Source organism: Achroia grisella, unplaced genomic scaffold (assembly GCF_030625045.1).
Source record: "Achroia grisella isolate CSIRO2021 unplaced genomic scaffold, CSIRO_AGI_Agris_v1 utg511, whole genome shotgun sequence".
Lineage (NCBI taxonomy): Eukaryota > Metazoa > Arthropoda > Insecta > Lepidoptera > Pyralidae > Achroia > Achroia grisella.
The window spans coordinates 5,423,358-5,444,942 of NW_026712905.1; the positions used below are offsets into that span (position 1 = coordinate 5,423,358).

The 21,585-nt window shown below is 30.7% G+C and overlaps 1 protein-coding gene across 6 annotated transcripts in view; it reads right to left on the bottom strand.

Moving 5' to 3' along the window:
- Positions 1-21,585, bottom strand: part of LOC131846423 (protein trachealess) — a 202,478-nt gene that overhangs the window by 121,009 nt on the left and 59,884 nt on the right. For all 6 annotated transcript variants that reach the window (XM_059195711.1, XM_059195710.1, XM_059195709.1 and 3 more), the window contains one exon: positions 11,223-11,270. In XM_059195711.1, the coding sequence (XP_059051694.1) occupies positions 11,223-11,270 (48 nt within the window). The remainder of the gene's footprint in view (positions 1-11,222; positions 11,271-21,585) is intronic.

Here is a 21,585-nt window from a genome sequence, read left to right on the forward strand (position 1 = left end):
TGAAGTACTTATTCTTGTTTTTCTTTCAAAATTATAAAAATTGCATAAAAAGGAAATTCTTCCTCGCGATTACGTTATTAGCTAATTATGGTTATGACGGCCGCCGTGCTCTAGTGGTTTAGCACACCGCACCGGCTTACTTCCGACGGTCGCGGGTTGCAGTCCTTGTATGTTACAAATATGTGATTTTTTGTATCGGTTTAGATGTTTTCTATGTATATTATGTACATATTTAAAAAAACTAACTACATATTTATGTCAGTTGTTTACTAACCGTAACACAAGCTGTGCTTTGGGACTAGATATGAATTATCCAAGGGCATTATTAAGTTATTGTATATACATATTCGTAAGTACATTAAACCAAAATTGTTTCTATTAACTCAATCTCTAAATCTTAAACAGCCGTCAATTTAAATTTTCTCTGTGAGAATGGAAAAAAGTCGTGATCGCGGGAAAAACGTAAGAAAATGTTCTTGACAAATAAGTCCAATAAAACAACAGAGTATTGGCTTAGGAAAGTCACTTTATCAGTCTCCGGGCACACAAAACATATTGCTTGATGGGGCCACAGATAGAACGAAAAAACTGAACTTTTACTGAACTGATTTTTTAAATGTAATGTAAATGGCTATGCCATTGCCACATGCTGACGGCCCACCTGATGGTAAGTGGTAACTCTCCCCTATATACATAAATAGTACTATAACGTCCTGTTAACATTGTCGTGTAATTTCACTAACTTTTCAACCGAATTACAGCTAACAATATGTATTCATACAGTCGACTCTTTACAAAGTCTACCGCGGTGACTTGCATCCATTATGCTTTTTTTATACAATACAAACAAGTATACTACTAATATTAATGATTAAATGTATATATTAATCATTTCTTACTAATGAACTAAACTCGACTCTCGTCTAGTAAGATTATAACCTAATTATTAAAAATCAGGAAGTAGCAAATATATTTGTTTATTACATACATATTTACGAGTACATCAGATATTACATGTTGTGAAATATAAAGAAACTCTAGAAAAGGGCGCCAGACACCGCTGCACTGTCCGGGATGCTGTCTCTGCTCTTTTCATGCGTGTGTAAGATCTAGTCCAGATACAAAATAATCGTTTACAGATAGAAATAAAAAATATTATATAAACAGTCCTATCTAAATACAAAATAATAAATTATTCACAAAAAAATATTTCATATTTACTATTTTAGCCTTACAAAAAGATTGACTTTATGAAATATTTAAATAAAAAAATATCCATATGTAGAACGTCTTAAAAATTCTCCGTAGCGTATTTTTCCTCTGTGCCCGCCAAGATAAGGTCTACCCCTCGATAAATAATTTGGCAACATATTAGCATACGTCGATTTATCTCGCGATGCTGGCTCGGAATTATTATTTATGGTTGCAGCCACCCCAGCCCTTACAGTACATATGTTAACTAAATCCGTCGATGTATGAAGATTTCCTCAGATTAAACGATAAATTTGGTAGAAGCGTCTCTAAAATGCTCTTTATGAAGATAGTAAAATGGTGTCAGTACTTTCTTATTTGTTAAGTAACTTTCAGTAAATGTAGATATATTTAAATGATAGTTATTTACTTGTATGTTACGTACACATATTTAAGATTTTTCGACTATTTGACAGCTTTGGTGGTCTAGCAGTTTAATACAGCGCTTTACTTCCGATAATTGAGAGTTCGATTCCGTGCAAGGTAGGTACAAACATTCATAAATAAGATTGTTTGCTTTAGTCTGAGGGTTTTCCATGATTATGTATGTATTTACAAAAACTCTATGTATGTATAAATTGTATATATAACACAAGCTCTGCTTAGCACGGGACTACATGACGCCGTGTGAATTCTCCGAGGTTAATTTTTTATTGCTCCTGCAGTAAAATATTTTTTACAGACTACAGGGTTTCTTTTACCTAGAAATGTTACAAAGTATGGTATGAATAAATAATTTTCATTATAATGATAGCTGATTTTATATGTTAGTAAGTGAGGGTAATAAACACTGAGGTTCTCTCTTAAAATATAGATGTAACCACATACAGTGTATAATACACCATATCTGTGATTTGTCAATCTGTATGCTACTCTGTACAAAGATTACCTCAGACACCTTCGCGGTGAATACTATTGGGGATTGCCTTTGATTATCGAAGTTTGATGTCTTAACTCCAATCCGTAGTTCGAATTAGCATTATCCAATTTACTTATTTGAATAACGTATGCACATATTTATGAAAATATTTCTTTCAAAGATTTATGTGATCTCAATCTTGTGCCGTCGGTTTTATGTATTTATCAAGCTTATTTTTCTTCTGAAATTATGTTTATAAATTAAACATAAATATAAACGTCACCAGAGGGAGGACTTACAAAGTCATGTAAATGGGTAACTCTGTCAGAACTATTTGTACCATGAAATTTGCCTTCTTAGATACCCAGTGAATTTACTGGATATAAACGCACATTGCCTCAGTCCTCATAAACGTATTGAGACTACTATTTGATCCTCCTATCCTTAAATGGAAACTTATACATGACATTAATGTATATAATATATTACCTGTGTAACTTCGTCAGTATCTCACTTACTTAACATTTATCATTATATTTCGCTCAATTTACATATCTTTTAAAATTGTATGCTGTGTGTTATTCTGATGTATTTATAAGCTATTACTGTACATTTTCATCAAAATTCCTTAATAGTTTTTGCGTGAAAAAGTAACAAATCAACCATTCATCTATGCTCACGAACTTTCGCAATTAAAATATTAATAAAATGCGAAGCAATTTATAATAAAACATTTTAGTGAGTTTTAAAATTTGCAGTATGTCACGATTAGTTTATATTAATGTTGATATTAATTAAAATATTTAAATTAAACAAATTACCGCAGCTCCTGATCTAATCAATTAAAGCCCCCACACTCCTAACACCTAAGACAAAACGACAGCGATTAGCTATAACGCGCGACACGACAGTCGACAAGTTGGTTATTATTAATAACATCAACCCATCAACCAGAGTCGCGACGGAGTTAATTAAAATCAAACATTTTGAATATTGCCCCCCTTCCAGTACTCGAGGGCTATGATACATTTTTGTTGATGAATGCAATTTTTGTTTAACGAGTTGGACTTATTAGATTATTTTGAAAATTATTCGAAATGAGTGTTCGTAAATAGTCGTAATACATACATTTATAAGCATTACATTACTGAAGTAGTTAGCCGAACTGGACGGTAGGGATAGTAATAAATATATGATAAGCTTAATATTCAGGTTTATAATCTTAATATATTAGACAAGTAATTGTTACTTGGTAACGGTTGTTTAAAAATTTTACATGGACCAGCAGGTTACTATAATACATAAGGAGCAGAAAGGTCTCATACGGACATATATGGGTCCCATATGAATTTTGAGTATGTTAGTAGAGAAAAATAATAGACATATTATATAGACAAGATACGATTGTATCATACTTTTTATAAGTAATATTTCATATTAAAAATCAGACATATAGTCAATAGCAAAGAAGCTAAAGGCCTACCTGAAGTGGTCGTCGATGCAAAAGAATAAAAACTTAAAATACAACACAATATCATGGCGTTTCACTTACGTAATTAAAAAATAGCTCGTCTGTTAAGGAAACACCCGTATCAGCAGTGGTATGAAATGAGTCATTATCATTGTCATTATAATTATTATCACAATATATTTTACTGTTTGTACAATTCAAATCTTTTCAAGATTTAACTTTTTGGAAGAAATCCCTTATTAGCGACTGTATATTTTTATTTCATCGCATACCAATACATTACAGGATTAAGCTAAAATATCAAACTAGACTTTAAATCAAAAAAAACTTTAGAGTAGATTTTCCAAAGTTTGTATTTTTAGTTACTCCAGTATTTCACCAAATATGCTATATGTCATCTGAGTTTAACAATAGTAAGATAATTTTGGTATTCTATAAAAAACTTAATATAAATCAATCAGTATAAATCTGAATTTTAACTTATAAATTGAATGCTCTTAATAAATAAATGATTAAATTAAAACCTTATTATTAAAACAATAAAGCCTACGAACAAGACGATCAATCCGTAAAACGACACATCACAGTAGCATCACTCTCAGTATTCTATTACAAAAGATGACAGCAGAAAAACTTGTCAAAAGACACCGACCGAACAATCGTTCGACCTCCATTAATCAGAAGCTAGACTGAGGGTTGGTACTTAATCAAAGTATTACAATACACGGGCTATAATAGAAGCATGAATATTTATAAGAGAATTAGCCGCGGCGCGAGGCGGAGATGACGCGCGGCGCGACGCGACGCGGCGGCGCGGCGGCGCGATGACAAGACGCTTGATTTGAGACGGTGTGGCCGTACCTTAATTGTTAACGGGAGCTTAGTGTTGTTATTCTTTTTGTTTTTTATACGGTTTTATTGCATTGTCTTGTTCATTTATATGTGGTCGAAGTGGGAGAGAGTGGTATGCTATCGAAATCTTCTAAAAGATCTTAACCAGTCTAGAACTGCAGTAAGTTCTATAATAGAACATGTATCTAAAGTTCTATTAGCAGATTTGACTGGGCAAGGAGAAAAATACGAGCAGAGAAGTTTACACCCAGGTCACAAGTCCCGGGAAATGCTCGAAGTTTTCCTCTATACCTACTACACGATGGATCTGGCACTTACACTGAATCTATGGAATGCTAAGAAGTTCGTCTCTTTTAAACAATTAATTTTATGAGGAAACCAAGTGTGTAAAAAATAGCATAATTATGTTTCTGTACATATATACGTCATACTTAGAAATTAAACTAGATTGCAACCTTGTAGGTCCTAGTCCCATTTTCAAGCTTAGTAAAAACGAGTTAAAGTTTTCACTAAATTAGTATGAATTAATAACAAGTTATACTGTCATTAATTAAATTTCATTGATAGAAAAGAAAATAAATTGGATTTTATCAGAGATATTGTGTAATATACTCATAAAAATACTGAAGTCTAAACAATGCGTCAACAAATGTATTTTAAAAACAGCTTATAGTATATTTTTTAACACATAGATTGAAACCTATTTCCGATTATTAAGTACTTTATTAAAAATTCTAATCATGAATCACTAACAAATAACACTTTATTAGGCTTATATGTAATTTATTTGTTAATTATTTTTAGCATAGAAAAATTAAATATACTATATTAGTAGGATTAGAAGAAAGTAGGATGGTATCAATATTTGTTTTATTGTCATCCCTAAAGTGTACAGTACAAACAAACAATAGAAATATGAATTAGTGTAACAAGTGACCAAATCCCGGTTTTATAATATGACGTTGGTCATCCGATCCCGGGATCAATTTACTAATCCGTGGACTAATAGCCTGGAGGGACACTACACTAGTTGAATTACATCTAGTCTTTATTCCTTATGAAATAGAGTCGAAATTTGTATGAAAATTTTGTTATTTTTGGATATCATTTTTAGGGGTGGCAGAAATTCACGTTGAAATGTGAAAGCATTTCTGTGTAAGATTATGATATTAGGGTATGTATTGCTGTAAGTTGCCGTTACGACTGTCGTGGATGTTAGATTTTATAGGTAGCAATTTAGGTATGAAAAAAATGCATTCCTATATTATTATATTGTTTAACATTAAATATATCTTGACAATTTCGTTCCACAACTCCCTTTATAAATTATATTTACAAAAGTCCATACTATATTAACAATTCAGAAAGTATGTCTGTATTATATTTTAACTGCTAAACGGTTAAACGGATCCTAATGAAATCTTTTTATTGCTAAAAGGCAAATTAAGTCGCAGGCATCAATTAGCATATTATTTGACAGAATTACCGTAATAAAAACGTCAATTGTCAATTACGTACTAATTTAAACAATATATAAACTTACTTATAATATACATTTCATACAATAATATAATAAAGGCTCTTGTACTTTCTCGAGTTATATTAAAGGGACTTTGAATTTTCTTATTAGGAGCAAATAAATTATTGTCGCCCCCTAATTGGAGCTCTCCGTTTTTTTTTTGTTTTAAACAATGGCATTTATGCAAAACACTCGACGCGGACAAATTAAAAGTGTGAAAGAAAAAAGCATAAATTAATGCACCCAATACGCAACTGTTTTAATTATGTTGCAGACGAAAGATTTGGTTGGATAGGACGAAATGTTTGAAACTGTTAACTTGCTATATAGGCGGCAGTGTAAAATCGCTTATAATATCTGACAGACAAATTATCTTGTTTATAAAAAAACTAACTTTTCCTGCGTCTTCATCTGTATTTTTTATATAATAGCGTATGTTTCTCCTGATACGATCTATCTTAATATTACATTTTATTAAGATCTGTTCAGTCGTGAAAAGTTAACAAATAGACATTTTTGAATCTACACTATTATTTATTACTATATAATTTATTTCTAAATATTAAGGGTATGTCCACTACATACTTTCATAGAGTTATAATCTATTCAGGCACCTTGAATAAAAACAGCAGTGGCAGGGGTCAAACGGCGTTATAATCGAGGCGATAAATCTTACTCTACACTAATTGTTACAGAGCGCAGCATCTTAAACTAAAATAAGATTGTATGTTTTAGTTTAAGATACTGCACTCTGTAACAATTGACTGAATAATATTAGCAGAAAATAAAGTAAATTAAAAGTAAAACTAAAGAATTAAATTAAAATATTTTGAGCTTTTATCAGTTGTTTAGTACTTAGTACAAGCTCAGCTTAGTTTGGGACTAGATGGCGATGTACAAATTCTTCCTGAGTTATATTTATTATTACTTAAATTTAGAATTCGAATTTTTAATTACTCCTGTAAGCCGAGGTAGAATTCGAAAATATTCTTTTACGAGTTCATGGGTACCTACCTCTGTGTCATCTATTGCAACGAAAAGCAACTTTCTTTGTAAGCTGTGTTTCGGTTGTTGGATAAAATAAAATAATGACATAACAGGACAAGAGATATCAGATCTTAGACCTCCTGGCAATAAATGAGCCGTATCACAGGCGTCACATGATAACGTGATGTCCGTAGAACTATGCATATATAGGCGATAGTTACTACTAGGGAGATTGTTAATAATATGGCCCGTTGATCTCATTACTAGCAACGCACTAAGTGTCAGGTTGACCTCCACGCGGTTCCCCCTGGAAACCAGCTACCGTTAGCCTAGACGGGTGCGCCATTCCATTATCATTCATAAGACAGTTACCACTTACCATTAAGCGGGCCGGTAGCTTAGTGACTATTACAATAATATAAAAAATAGCTAAAATGCTGCTGTGTCGTGGCCAGTCACAAGATATCTAGGCGGCATCACAGAAACCAACTGTCACCATTTGGTCACGGCTCGCGCCGACCATCAAATGTTTTAACCTTTTGTGCCTTGAGAAATGAAAGTGAAAAGCACATTGTTGTCCACAATAAGTCTTTCGTATGCTAATGCGCCTAAAATAGGGGACCGTGGCATTTTTCAAACTTCTCTCGAGTATTTTGATTTTGAAAGCGGCTCGTGGGGACCGGTGCGGAAGTATTCTGAGAATTGAATTGTGTACCTACAATCAGAACATTAGGGCCGTTTAATGAAGTTATTACAAACAAAGTCGTGGGCATAGGTAATATTAATTCTATATTGTTATACTATATTATTATAAAGTGTATTGAACATGTGGTACACAATTATACAATTTGATTTTGAAACATTAGACATTTTATGTTCCAAATCTAAATTTACGATAATTACAAAAAGGGATATATAATTATTTTTTTAAGCAGTTTACAATAAACAGACCGGAAGTAAACTTACTTTTTTTACTTTAAAATGTACCAATAGTAAAACGTAGGTTAAAACATCTACAGGTAAAATGTAAATAAATTTTGCGTGAAAGTTTGTGTAAATTAAATGTAATAACTAAAAAAAGGTAAACAATAACACTTTAATTAGATAAGAATATTTATTCTGAACCAATATCTGCTCGCATTTAATGAAAAATATAATAATAACTTTCTTATATCGACTAATATGAATGATATACTTAAAATAAATACTCCGAGTTATTCATCTCCATCCAAATATATTGCCTATCCATCACTTGTTCTATCTCCTTCACACATATGAATTTCGAGTTACTTTTATCACACTTCTCTCTCCCACCCCGGGGCGCGTGACTAGGATACTAGTTGCACAAAGTTTTCCTTGCTTTATGGTAGTTTCGCGTGAAAAATTACCTAGCTAGATGTGCTGTAGAAGCAAATGAGTTCTCAGATGGACTCAGTTATTTGATGCTTATCTTTAACATGATTTGATCGTATCAACATATCTAATATGTATAAAAATTAATATTAATTAACTTAGGTTGACTTTGTACGCAGTCGTTTTGTTTTATATTACGGGGTGCCACCCCGCAGCAACGACTAAGATTATTAATTTCTTCTTTCACTTATATGTATTTTTCACGTCTAGCATTTAAACCGAACTGGACTGTCCACACAATATGGTGGTTCTATTTTTAAAGTCAGCAGATAGGTATGACTGTTATGGTCAAATGAGAACTTATAACTTAACTTGATTATATCAAACTTCTAGATCATACATTTTATATATTTAATTATAACTAGAATTAATCTTTACTTTTTATCTATTTACTTCAGTTTATAAGCATAAATCATATTACATTTTATTTATATTTCTAATTCCATTTTTTATAAATAAAAATTAATTAAATTCATTGTTAATAAAAAACATATTAACTATATTAATGAAATTTTTAAGTCATTTTCAGCACTAAGTAGTATATATGGAAATAAATGAAAGTGTGATTTATATATTTTTTTATTTGAAAAATATGAACCACCGCCTGTTGGAGATCGTCAAACGAATAAATTATCTTATCACATTCCGAACAGTCGGTTAAACAATATTTGAATAGCACAAACTGAGACCATATATCTTGAAAGCCTCGAGTTACATATTCTCTCCACTCATAATAACCGTATGCAAATACATTTGATTAAAACAATAAACCAGTAGCATCGAATAAGGCATCGAATCGAGATCGAATCGATGCCATCTCGATTATTGTCCCTTACGAGGCAACTCGTAATTAGTTGATACTATTGTATTAAACGATTTATCGTCGATATTACAGATAGATTTACTAAAAGTTCACATAAAGTATGCCTTCTGAGTTTACGATGAACAAAAATAATCAGACCGTTTATGGCTACCTGATTATATCTTGTTCTTTATTAAATAACGCATGTGTATTTAGTATTGTATTAATATATATATACATATACGACGGCGTCGGTGGTCCAGCGGTATACTTCCGATGGTCGGGGGTTCGATTCCTCGCTCGGTGCACATTTGTATGATTCCTAATCATGAATATGATGAATGTATAATATGTATTTACAAAAAAAAACTATGTAATTATATCAGTTCTCTAGTATCCATAACATAAGCTCTGCTTACCGTGCGCCTAGATGGCGCTGCGTTAATTATCAAGGAATATTTATTTATATAAAAAAAAATATATATTGATCGCCGTCTGTACATAGATGACATACATCGGTACATACAAGATATATAAGAAAAAAACTATTATTAGAAACTTTATCAATGTGATAGAACCAAAAATAATAATGGTTAGCCTTATTCTAACTATATACTAATATTATAAATTGAAAAATATGTCTAGCTGTGTGGCAGATCTATTAATGACAAAATGGCTAAACGAATTTTAATGACATTTTAAATTAAGATAGATTGTATTACGAGGGCGAACATGGAATATATTTTATTAAAAAAAAATCAGACGAAGTCACGACCACGAGAAACGGATAGTAACATACAAATATTGTTTACCATCAAATAGACCGTATGCTTATTTACCATCGTTGTGTCATAAAAAAATATATTCATTCAGTTATTATTTATACTAAGATATATTACACAAAGACTTGAACGTCACGTCAAAATGGCCACACAGCCAGTGGATGGATCTAATTTGTCCAGGCTTAGTATGGAGTGACGCTTTTTCATTATTTTCATCGAGTATCTCAGGCCGCGGCTTAGTGGAGGCGACCGGCATACTAAGCACTTGTTACTTTGACGGCTTGTTTTTCTTTCTGGTTGGTTATTAAGTAATTTATATGTTTTAGAATAAAATTTTACTACGAGTATTTTTTTTTATAATTATACAGCAACAGAAAGGAAAGCTGTATAGGTTTGTTCTTTGTCCATTAAAAAAATGAGAATACAATTTAGAAAAATTTAACAATAAAATAATTAAAAAGTGTTATAATTAAGTAGTTCGTTTGGATCGATCTGGATTTTTTTTTATTTATTATATACCTCGGCGCATTTAGATGCAAGTAACTACGTGATTTAAACAAAGATGTAGGTAGTGAAATTAAAAAAAATATATAACTTGTTTATGTAAAACATAAATTTACTTGTTCTGTTACCATAGAAATATTCAAGAAAAATATGCTTAGTTTAAGTTATCAGTGTCCTCATATCATAAGAAACTTTCTGTCATTTAATTACCTAGAACTAACTTCACTGCTATATTGCAATATTGCTCCTTTTTAAATGCAATTTTATATATGTACAAATAAAGCATTATTATAAATTATTTTCTATGTTTATAAATTAAATTAACACTCTTTTATTTTATTATACATATATTGAAAGTAGGGTTACCTCGCATTTTCAATAAAAGCAAAACTTTTTTTATAATTGTTGAAAAAACGAACAAGTGAAGCAGAGTACTAAGTGGATTTCCAATACATCATATATTGTGTATTTGTTTCGAATCACGGTCCTCAAATTACTGGCCGCATCGTAATTGTGATTGGATATTGTCTCTTTTTCCCTTTTCAATATTTAGCTGCTTTTTTCACTGACCCTTTGTTTGGTCCGTGAGAACAGCCGTCGGAAATTACCATTTTTAGAGATTGGATTATGTTTGATACCTGGGATTTTGAGGTTATTTAAAAAATCGACTCCGTCTCGAATGTAGATTGAGTTAGAACACGCTTTGGGCGTTGTCAAGTGCTTTTTATATGGTCATTGTTTTTATATTTTTTTTAAATAATAATAAATAAAAAAACACTTACCGGCTGTTGACGGATGCTGCGTTGCCAACACCATCTACTGATGGCTTTCTGTAACAATAATTTTTTTTTTTAATATCAATTCTTTATAATCTTGAACTTGTATATATTACTTTTATCTCCTTCTGCATAGACACAATGTAAAAATAGCAACGAAAACAAAGTCATGTTATTAATTATCCCGTTTATTGGGGGCAGGCTTAATATGTTATATTATATGTGATGTTTAGATTGATAGATACTATACTAAAAAGTGTTAACTGAAAAATGTGGGATTTTAGTGAAACGCGTATTTTTCAGACTTTTTAATTCTAAGTGAGTAGTCTGAAAAAATACACGTTTTCATAAACATATTCCCACTATTACTCTAATTCCTAAAACTACCTACTAATAGGTTTAAAAGTTCTGAACTGTCAATGTTATAATCTATATATAATAAGAAGTGTTATGTAATGTTACTTACGGGTATGTAAGTTACTTACATCCAATAAGGGTCTGCTAATCCGGATGTGTGTGGCCCATAACTCGCCCCTAAGTGGTACGGACTGCAGTAATTCATCATTGGAACTGCATACATTTCTTATTATACTCTACTATTCTTGTTTAGTTTTCAAAATTCATATCAGTTTAATACCAAAAAATATATTGCACAAAACGCGATTATAAATATGTGCAAATAGGTATTAAATAATCTGTTGCACAGAAAAATTAACATAAATTCCTGAAAATTTGATATTGGCTTCTGAACTTCGATTAGATTTTATCAAAATTAGATGATAATCCATTTTGTGCTTTTGTGTGAGATCGAGGTTATTTTCCAAATTTACTGCACGTATTTAAAAGAAAACAGTATTTGAAATCTACGTACATTTTACCAGATGGGCCTACATTTATCTCAAGACCTCAATAAGGACCTGTATTGAGCAGCACAGAAGAAGCACTTAGTATTATCCACTATTGTATCTCTATCTATAAGTTGCATTGGCTAATGGCAAACAAACTGATGGCAACCATCAAGCCGTTCTGGAGTATTAAGATGTCATGCTTCCGTACCATGTAATTTGACTACCTTAATGCCTTAAGGGATTTTAATTTGTAATTGAGATGCCTTAAGGCAGAAGTAAGTAAAACAAACAGACAATTTTTACAAAATCTACCTAGTTAAAAAAAACGGTAATATTTATAATTTATAGATACCATAATACATATCATAACGACTGTGACCATCGGACGGCCACCGCCACAAAACATGGCATTCCAAATTCGAAAACGATACAACCGTCACTAAATACATGCTAGTTGTCTGAAAAGGCGGCTACTCGATCTTAGCCGAATCGAATCGCACAAAAGTTCCACTTAGAGCCCCACAGATGTCGTTAGCGCCCGCTGCGCATGCGCACCACGCAGTGATACGAAATTAGAACATTTAGGAATTTCATTCACAAAACCGTTATGTCCAATCAGCTCACATTGCTGATTTTATTGAAGCATAATTTACGTTTTTTCTGTAAATTCTTTTTAAAATAAATTTACGAGATTTAGCATAAATATAATTGGAAGAATTTAAATTAATGACGGCCTGGTCTAGTAGTTTTTCACAGTACTTTATTTTACCACCACTGATGGCCGCAGGTTCGATTCCTCGAACCATACAACTATTTGTATTCATAAGTATAATTGTTTGTGTCGGTGTTTTCTATATATATTTATTATATATTTGCAAAAAAATGTATCTATTTATTGATGCCAGTTTCTAATTGAGATATTATTATTACATATATGTACACAATTGTCTATAAAATTGTTTTAAGGTAGACTTTACAGTCGAGCTCTATTCTTCGAGTAAATATAAACTAATTCCGTTAGAACTGCTTTTTTCAATCGGCTACAATTAAAATTCGTTAGAGATTTCACCAACATATAAATATATGTAGTTTAATTTCCTAATCTATGCTTATACTGACTTATCCAAGCGGACCCGGGGAATATTAGTAGTGCAATATAGACTAATTACCATAGATCATAATAGTTGAAGCATCTTAGCAAATCGGTGGAATCGATCAAAAAACGCATTTAGATCAACAAAAGTCTCTAATTGCTTTGCGGAGACGACCGAGAAGCCCATCTCCTTTTTTTAACTGTTTAACTTGATTATTTACGCGTTGTTGGAAGCTGCTTCGATTTCAGTGTCTTTGAAAAAGTATAATCACAGATTTTGATACTTTTGCCTCTTCAAAAAGCGTAATGTATATAATAATAATATCGAATTATTTACAAGTCCATGATAAAATAACATAATATAATCTTATTAAAATACACAAGTAAATATGTTTATTTTATTAATTTAATTAGATTAGACTAGCCTTAGTTAGTTATTTTTTTGTTTTGAATGTGATTGTGCTATTTAACATATGTATAAATTAAATTTTTCGGTGTATTCAAACAAATTTCATTTCAATAAATGCATAATTTCATTGCGAAATTGTTTTGTTATATATACCAAATTTAAAATATAGCTCACATTAAGGTAAAAATATGTATATACTATAAATGACTATTATATAACATTAAACAACTAATAAGAAATAATTTCTCGAATCAATGTAATGATTTCGGAGTTTACTTTCCTTATAACACAATCTGCTAACTCTCTTCATAATATTAATATATAGAATATTGCGTATAAATAAAAATTCCTACAGGTACAGTATCCACTCAAATTATAGTTGTTATCCTTTGGTAGCAGAGAGCAATGATCAAAATTGTATTAATCCTATTACACCTCGGCAATCACACAGCGATCACAAATCGATCTATCCGTCGGCAATCATATCGATTTACTATTCGAATGATTCGATTCCGATCTATTCCGATTATAGTTTCCGAACTAGCGGCAACATCAAACGCACCCGCGGTGACATTCGTCATGGAGAGTGCTACCGAAGCGGCTACGACTTTTTGTGCATCCTATTTAAAATACCTTACTATTGATTGTATTCAGAAGATGCAGTTTCGTAATCTAGTAGATGTAATATAATAATAATAATCACCTAGCAATTAACGCCATCCTTTATAAGAGTTGGCACCGTCCGTATGAGAATTAAACCAAAATTTAATCTACAGTACAACCTTTAATGATTTCTAAAAGAGAGAGAAGTTTGCGCAGTGTTGCAAACGAATATTTTTTTATTCTGTTTATCCTTTAGGAAAGGCAAATCGAACTGTGCCTATATAGCCATACGAATATAGTTTTGTTTTAATTTAAAGTTTCATAAGAGTTTGTAATACACGTACATGAATAAACAGCTCGATTAAATGGATTTTAATTCAGGCGGGCTTGCTTGCTTGCTTGTTTCAAAAGTGATCTACGCAAATATGCCGTGTTAAAAAAAATGTTACACAGATATATAATTTTAGAATGAATTTTATTCTTAGTCATACAAGCCTGATAATAACAACCCAGGGTGATATACACTACCAATTTAGTTATTGTTAATAGTAATTTAAAATTATTTATTCTAAATTCAAATTATTTCTTCAGAAATAATAGTTAATAATAACCAAAGATTTCACTTGTTAATCCTAAACAAAAATTTGTAATAAACAATTTCAATGTTTTTTACGCTAAGAACATCATTATGTTCTAAGTACATATAAAACACCTAGACCAATTCGAACGATTATATCTACTCTATGTGTCAAAATCAAATCCGCGAGCATCCGTCCACAAACCCGTCAAATTAAATTAAATCTAAGCACAATTTAAAATACATGTAGTTAAAATGCACCGCTAAATAAATTCTCTGTTTCCCTTATGGTTGACTGGTAAGAATTTCTTTGGTTGAGTTTAATTATTATCTTATTTTGTTATCTTACTTTTTATTATCATTTAATATTTCTTTTTAGCAAATATACTTCATATATTTTAAAGTAAGAAAAATTAAAAGATAATTACAAATTAAATATACCTAATTTAAAATATCCTTCTTTATGATACTTGCGTATCTCTACAAATATGCGTATATTACATATAACGTTCTTAAACGTTATATTTAATGATTTTACTTCTTTAGCAACAAGTATGAAATTATATTTTGGTAAAACTTTAATTTTTAATTATTAAGATATTAACAACACAAAATTATATGTTCTAATTCAATCGTTATAATTACAATATATATGTCTCCATTAAGAAGCAGAATTTTCGAACAAAACCACAAACAAGTAAGAACACCCAAGTTGCAAGTTCGGGGAAAACACCACATAAATGTTTAAATTCCACTATTTTTATGGACTGAACAAAGATGTTACGAATAAACAATTGATTCAATAACGAGCACAATACACTTAAAATTTTAAATAAGAAAATTCCTCGCGAAACCTTTCAGATACCGCAAGTGCAAAAGAAACCAACTATTCGATGATATTTATAACTTTAATACTTAGTTTATTTATAACGTTCATATTTATTTTGTTTCCTCATATTTTACAATTAAGCTACATTCTTGACTAATGAAAACTAACAAAAATAATATAACCTAGTTTTAAATTATTAATGATATCAAATACTACACATAATTTTTGTACAAAAACTCAAAGTAACTGACACTAAAATTTTAATTCTATTTTCTTTATTGCTTACGACACGAATCTCTAAGCTAAAATCAAGCTTTTGAATTTGGAACGCTGTGTCTACACTTTAAAACTGAAGATTCCAAATGTAGGTATCAAATTACTTATTCATAGACCACAGATTACATATATTTAGACTAAATCTCAAATAAAAAAATCTCTATATTATTCTTTAGTGTACTTAATAAAAATTAGTTTTTCAAATGATTTTTTTTTACAGCTTACGACACATTACTCGCAAACTAAATTCAAACTTTCGAATTTGGAACGTTATGTCTTCACTTTAAAACTAAAGATTCAAAATGTATCATAGATACCAAATTACTTATTTATAAACCACAGATCACATACTAAAAGGTTATCTATTATATATAATATTCTTTAGTGCAGTAAGTTCGTTTTTCAAATGATTTTTTTTTATTGCTTACGATACGAATCTCGCAAACTAAATTCAAACTTTCGTATTTGGAACGCTAGGCCTGCGCTCCTCGCGACGCGCCATGTGATAGTGCGGTGACATTGCACGCCCTCCGGAAAATTTGCAGGATCCCCTTGCATCATTGCGCTAACGTAACATTCATATATGTGTGAGGGCAGACCCTAATCGAATAACAATCTGTAATCAAGGGTTGCGTAATGACTCATTAATTCCTTCCGAAAAGTTTCCGAGTTTTGACCTTTCATGTCAATTGTTTCAAACTTGTCTTTTTCCGACATCTGAATGCACATAGTAATTAAAATATAGTTATGTTAATTTTTTTTTTCGCCTACTCAGTGTAAAGAAGTAAAATATGAACAAAAGTTGAATTCAAATAATTTATTTTCTTTATTAATAAAATAAATACCGATTCCGATATCCAAGTGGTGACGGTGTAATAATAAAATGTGAGGCAACTCCTTTTAAACATAAGAATTGTTAGAAGTTGCTGCAATCGAAGTAAAAATAGATCATAAGATAACGCGATTTCTTTGTCCACTAGTTCTGTTGATTCTTTTTGTAATCGATAGCATTAACTGCAGTGCTAGTCTGCAAATAAATAATTAGCACAAGACGATTGACACAGTACTATGTAGTCCCAAAATAAGGTTTGTTTTTCTTACTAGATAACTGACAGAAATAATAAAATAGTTTTTTGTTTTTATTTTAGTAATAACATATACAAAAACTATTAAGATCAATACAAACAGATAATACTGTATTTTACTCCTTAATACAAAATATTTATATTACATGAAAATTGAACCGGCTATTGGTAGTGAGGTGGTGTATAAAAATGCTAGATCGCCAAAATCATCAAAACATTAATTGTGCTACGATATATTTTTCTACTATTAAGTTATCTTTTTAACAATTGAGGCATCTCCATTCTCCATACTTGTCGTGTAATATATGTACTAGTAGACAAGCGGCAGAAATGGAGAAGAGCTCGCCGAGAATATTATAAACCTATATAGAGGTATATAGACATTGCGATACCACAAATAATGTACCACTAACATGCTTAAACAAACGAAAGAAAGCTGTAAAAGGCATTCCCCTCACAAACTGCGAATATTTTCCCAATACAGGGGTAATATGACAGAACACTGGCAACATTGCGTGAATAATAAATAAAATGTCCCAGGGACGCGCTCCTCGCGTATTGTCAATTATTTATAGGGAAATTATTGTAACTTAGGCACCAATATCGGCACATATTTTTATACAGAAGATAAAGAAAATGTTGTTGAAATATGTCAATATAAATATTTCCTTTAAAGAAATATTTATATTCTCTGGCATTCAGAATATTAAAAAAAATATTATATAACGTATAAACGTGATGACCGACGGTACCAAGGCGTTATATGATAACGTGATGTCCCTGTTGCTGCTGATTATGGTCATAACCTTGTTGTCATTCTTAATTAATTAATTCTTAAAGAATTATATTAAAAAAAATATAATAAAAATCTCTTCATTGGGCACTGAAATATATAAAAACAATACACTTCGTATATTATATTTACCTATACACTGTTGTTATATATACCTTATTTCATTACCTTCTAGATTCATTTTTGAGAAAAAGGATCATAATCTAATTTAACATGAAGATAGTTAAATATAGGCAAATATATTGACTATATTCATATAAACTTTTATTATGGGCTGTTTAGCCATTTAGTCGCAGAAAGGTATCAAACAGACACGCACACATATTTTCGCAATTATAATATTAGGATTAAATATTTTAAAGTATAAAAAATTAAGATCTCATTTTATTGCAATTTAGTTTATTACTCTACCTACTTACTATATAAAAGAAATTTATAATGGTGTCCCGCGACCATCGGACGTAAAGCGGTGTGCTATACCCCTAGACCACTGAGGCCGCCGATGTCTTGATATACATAAACAAATAATACATGGTATAACAAACTCAAACTTTACGCAGTACCTAAGTGTTCCGCTAATCACCTACTTAACCGGATAGTATGCAAATTATCGACTCAGACGCATGCGCTGGCGCAGAAGCAAGAAATTACGATTTTTTACCTAAGTAATACATTATCCGAACAAATATCTACTCCGCCGTCGGGCACTTATTACCATCAAAATTGCCCACGACTCTGCGCATCTTGTAGTGTTAAGTATTTTATATGACGTAATTTTTTCTGTCCTAAAAAACAAGCAAAATTTTCCTTATTTTTTTAACTATTCAAATAACTCTATCCTATCTGATGTCTGCAACTATCCTTTACAGTTTCAACTGACGAAAATAAGGGTGAGTCCATAATTTATCTGTATGTAATTATGTACAAGCATATTTGAAAAGGATAAGAGCTTAGTTTCTTGTAATTCTTAGCTAGAAACAATCCGAACTGACAATAAATTTGACATATAAGAGTCTATAATAGACGTACATGATTGATGATTGATACAAAGGGCACTCTCTGTATCAATCATCAATATATTCTCTATATTGTATAATGTCTGATCGACCTCCACGAGGAATATAACGTGCTTAAATCTTAGATATTTCACTACAGAGTTTGCAAACTCTAGAAATGTAAACTCTAGTTTGAGAGAGAGCTTGTGTTATGGGTATTGCGACTGATATAAATAAATATTCATTTTTTCTACATAATATACATAGAACACGCCCATCAAACAGTCATACTCGTGAATACAAATGTTTGTAGTGAACGAGAATTTGACGATGGTCGGAAATAAGGTGGAAACCACTAGACCACCGAGAACTTCTAACTTTGAAGTATCCTTTCTTCTTGTTTTATTTACACGATTAGTAAAAAATTTACACTGACCATAAGAATTTACGTACCTACATACTCTCTAGATTCCAACAATTATCAAGTTAGTTGTCTGCATATTATTTTTTATACCCATCACATAATTGTAGAAACTCGCAATCTTTTCTCAAACATTTACAATTAAAATCCAATTGATTTTTTCTTTTAATGAAAATTACTGTTCGTCGCTCCCTTATTGAGTATCTTAACTCTTTGGCGCTTTGTAATGGCCTCCCTTGATGTTAGATAGCTTCAGAAGCCTTGTCCACTGTAAATGCATGAGATATTTCAATATACAGCATCCAAGCAACATTTTATTACCTAATTTACTTGTAAAAAATAATGACCGCCATATCTGTTTGGTGCACTCAAGTTAACCGATCATGAGTTATACATTTTCAATTGTTATGTCTACCGATTCATATAATTTGTACTTATAACTTTATTTGATTTCTATTAAGTATTCATTAGCATATTTAGTGTGTTTTTTTTAATTAGTAAACTTTTTAGTGTAGTTGCACATTTTTTGCCGCTAAATTCTATAAAGTTTAAATAAATAAATAACATCAACAATTATAACTTTTTACTAAAATATTACCTCTCTTTTCTACATATATTTTTTATACACTTATAAAATAAGGTATTGCGGTACTCTGTCTTCGTTCAAGAACTTCAAATATGAGGTTCAAGTTAAAAAATGAATTGTATTGATGGTTAGGGTATATTACGAGTGGTTAGTTTATTTATATAGAAATATTTAATTTTGGGACCATTTACAAATTAAATTCAGAATACCTAATTATTATTTGATTCAACTTTTCTTTTCTAAATATATTTATTTGAATTTTATCAAATATAATTGTTAATCATCAAAATAATAACCTTCTACTATATTTCGAATTACTCAGCAAAGTTGTCGAACAATTTTAAGTTTTGTTCTTATATTGTTGCATTTATTATATATAATGTACGTAATTTAAATATTTAAATTAAGTACATTATACATAATAAAACAATGCAATTTGTAATACAATGCATGAGTTCCACACAAAGATTATTAAAATATTATATTACAATGTCACAAAAAAAGGAAATATGTAAAAAATACTTAAATAAGAAGATGTTTTATGTAATTCTTTTTTCAGTCGTAGCTTTCTGTTTTTACGTATATAAAAATGAATCACGTCATAACTTGAGAACGACTTAAACGATTTTATTCAGCTTTTTTACTTTTTAGTACATTATAGAAGGTTCTTATAGAATGAAAAAATAGGAACGATGACAAAAAATAAATGAGACAACTTTAAATATCTTAACGATTAACTTCGCGCGTTTGTCTGTTCGCAAATTCATTAAAACAAGTCGGCTGTCGAGTATACAGTATTGTTATAAAAAAATGTATATTATAACTCTAGCTTTTATTATAAGTTTCGATAAAAATAAGTTCATTTTCGCCTATTAAAACAAAAACTTTCTATGCAGGCTCTGCCACCGCAAATTATTATTATTATTATTGATGCAACAAAGCACTCATATGCAATAAAAAAAATCCTTAAGTAGCGATGTCTCGAAATTTAACCAAAACCCCAAATGGCGTTGACCTCGGAAAAATAAAAGGTGCGCGAGGCATCCTTCAATCACTTACCTTCAGAACAAAAGTCAGGGGCGCACAACATTGCCGAGTCTCTTTACAGCCGCGCTGGGATCGCGCTCATAAACCTAGGGAGGCGTCTAATGAGGATTTATGCGGACGCTGAGACGTATGCACCAGGGCACGAGAACACAGCACGTGACTGTGCTTATTGTAACTTTTCTTCTAAGATAATCAGTATTTCTTTACATATAATAATTTCTTTTTTCATTACATATCGTAGAAACTTTCTGTTTGTCTTTTTGTGTTTCATGTGTATGAAATAGAATGAAAACCCCAACAGACATTTATTGTTACTAAAATAATATACGAATTAAATTTTTTTATGTATTGTTGTCGTTTATTTTATGATTGAGGTGTCCCTAAATGGGACCGAAGTCTTGGGCACTAATACTAGTAATCAAATCTAAATATAAATACACAAAATTACTAATAACGACCTTAAATACGTACTATTTTAATTTTTAATTATAAGTTTTTTAATTATGCAGTTAGTTATAAATTATATTAAATAATAGGAAATATGATTTGGAAATGATTGAAGTAGAAGTATATTACAATACCTTAACAAATAGTAGGTATTTTTTCAAAGTTCTTTATCTGTCTTATATATTGGGAAAAAAAGACGTAGGTACTTGGTTTAATTTCTTTTCAAATATATTTTAGTAATTCTGGTAAATAAATAAAGAAGCAGCTAGCAGCACTAAAAATGTAACCAAATATATCATATTTTTATTTTTTAAAAACCAGCCTTCCCAATATCCAGATTGAAACATGATACTAAGCCAA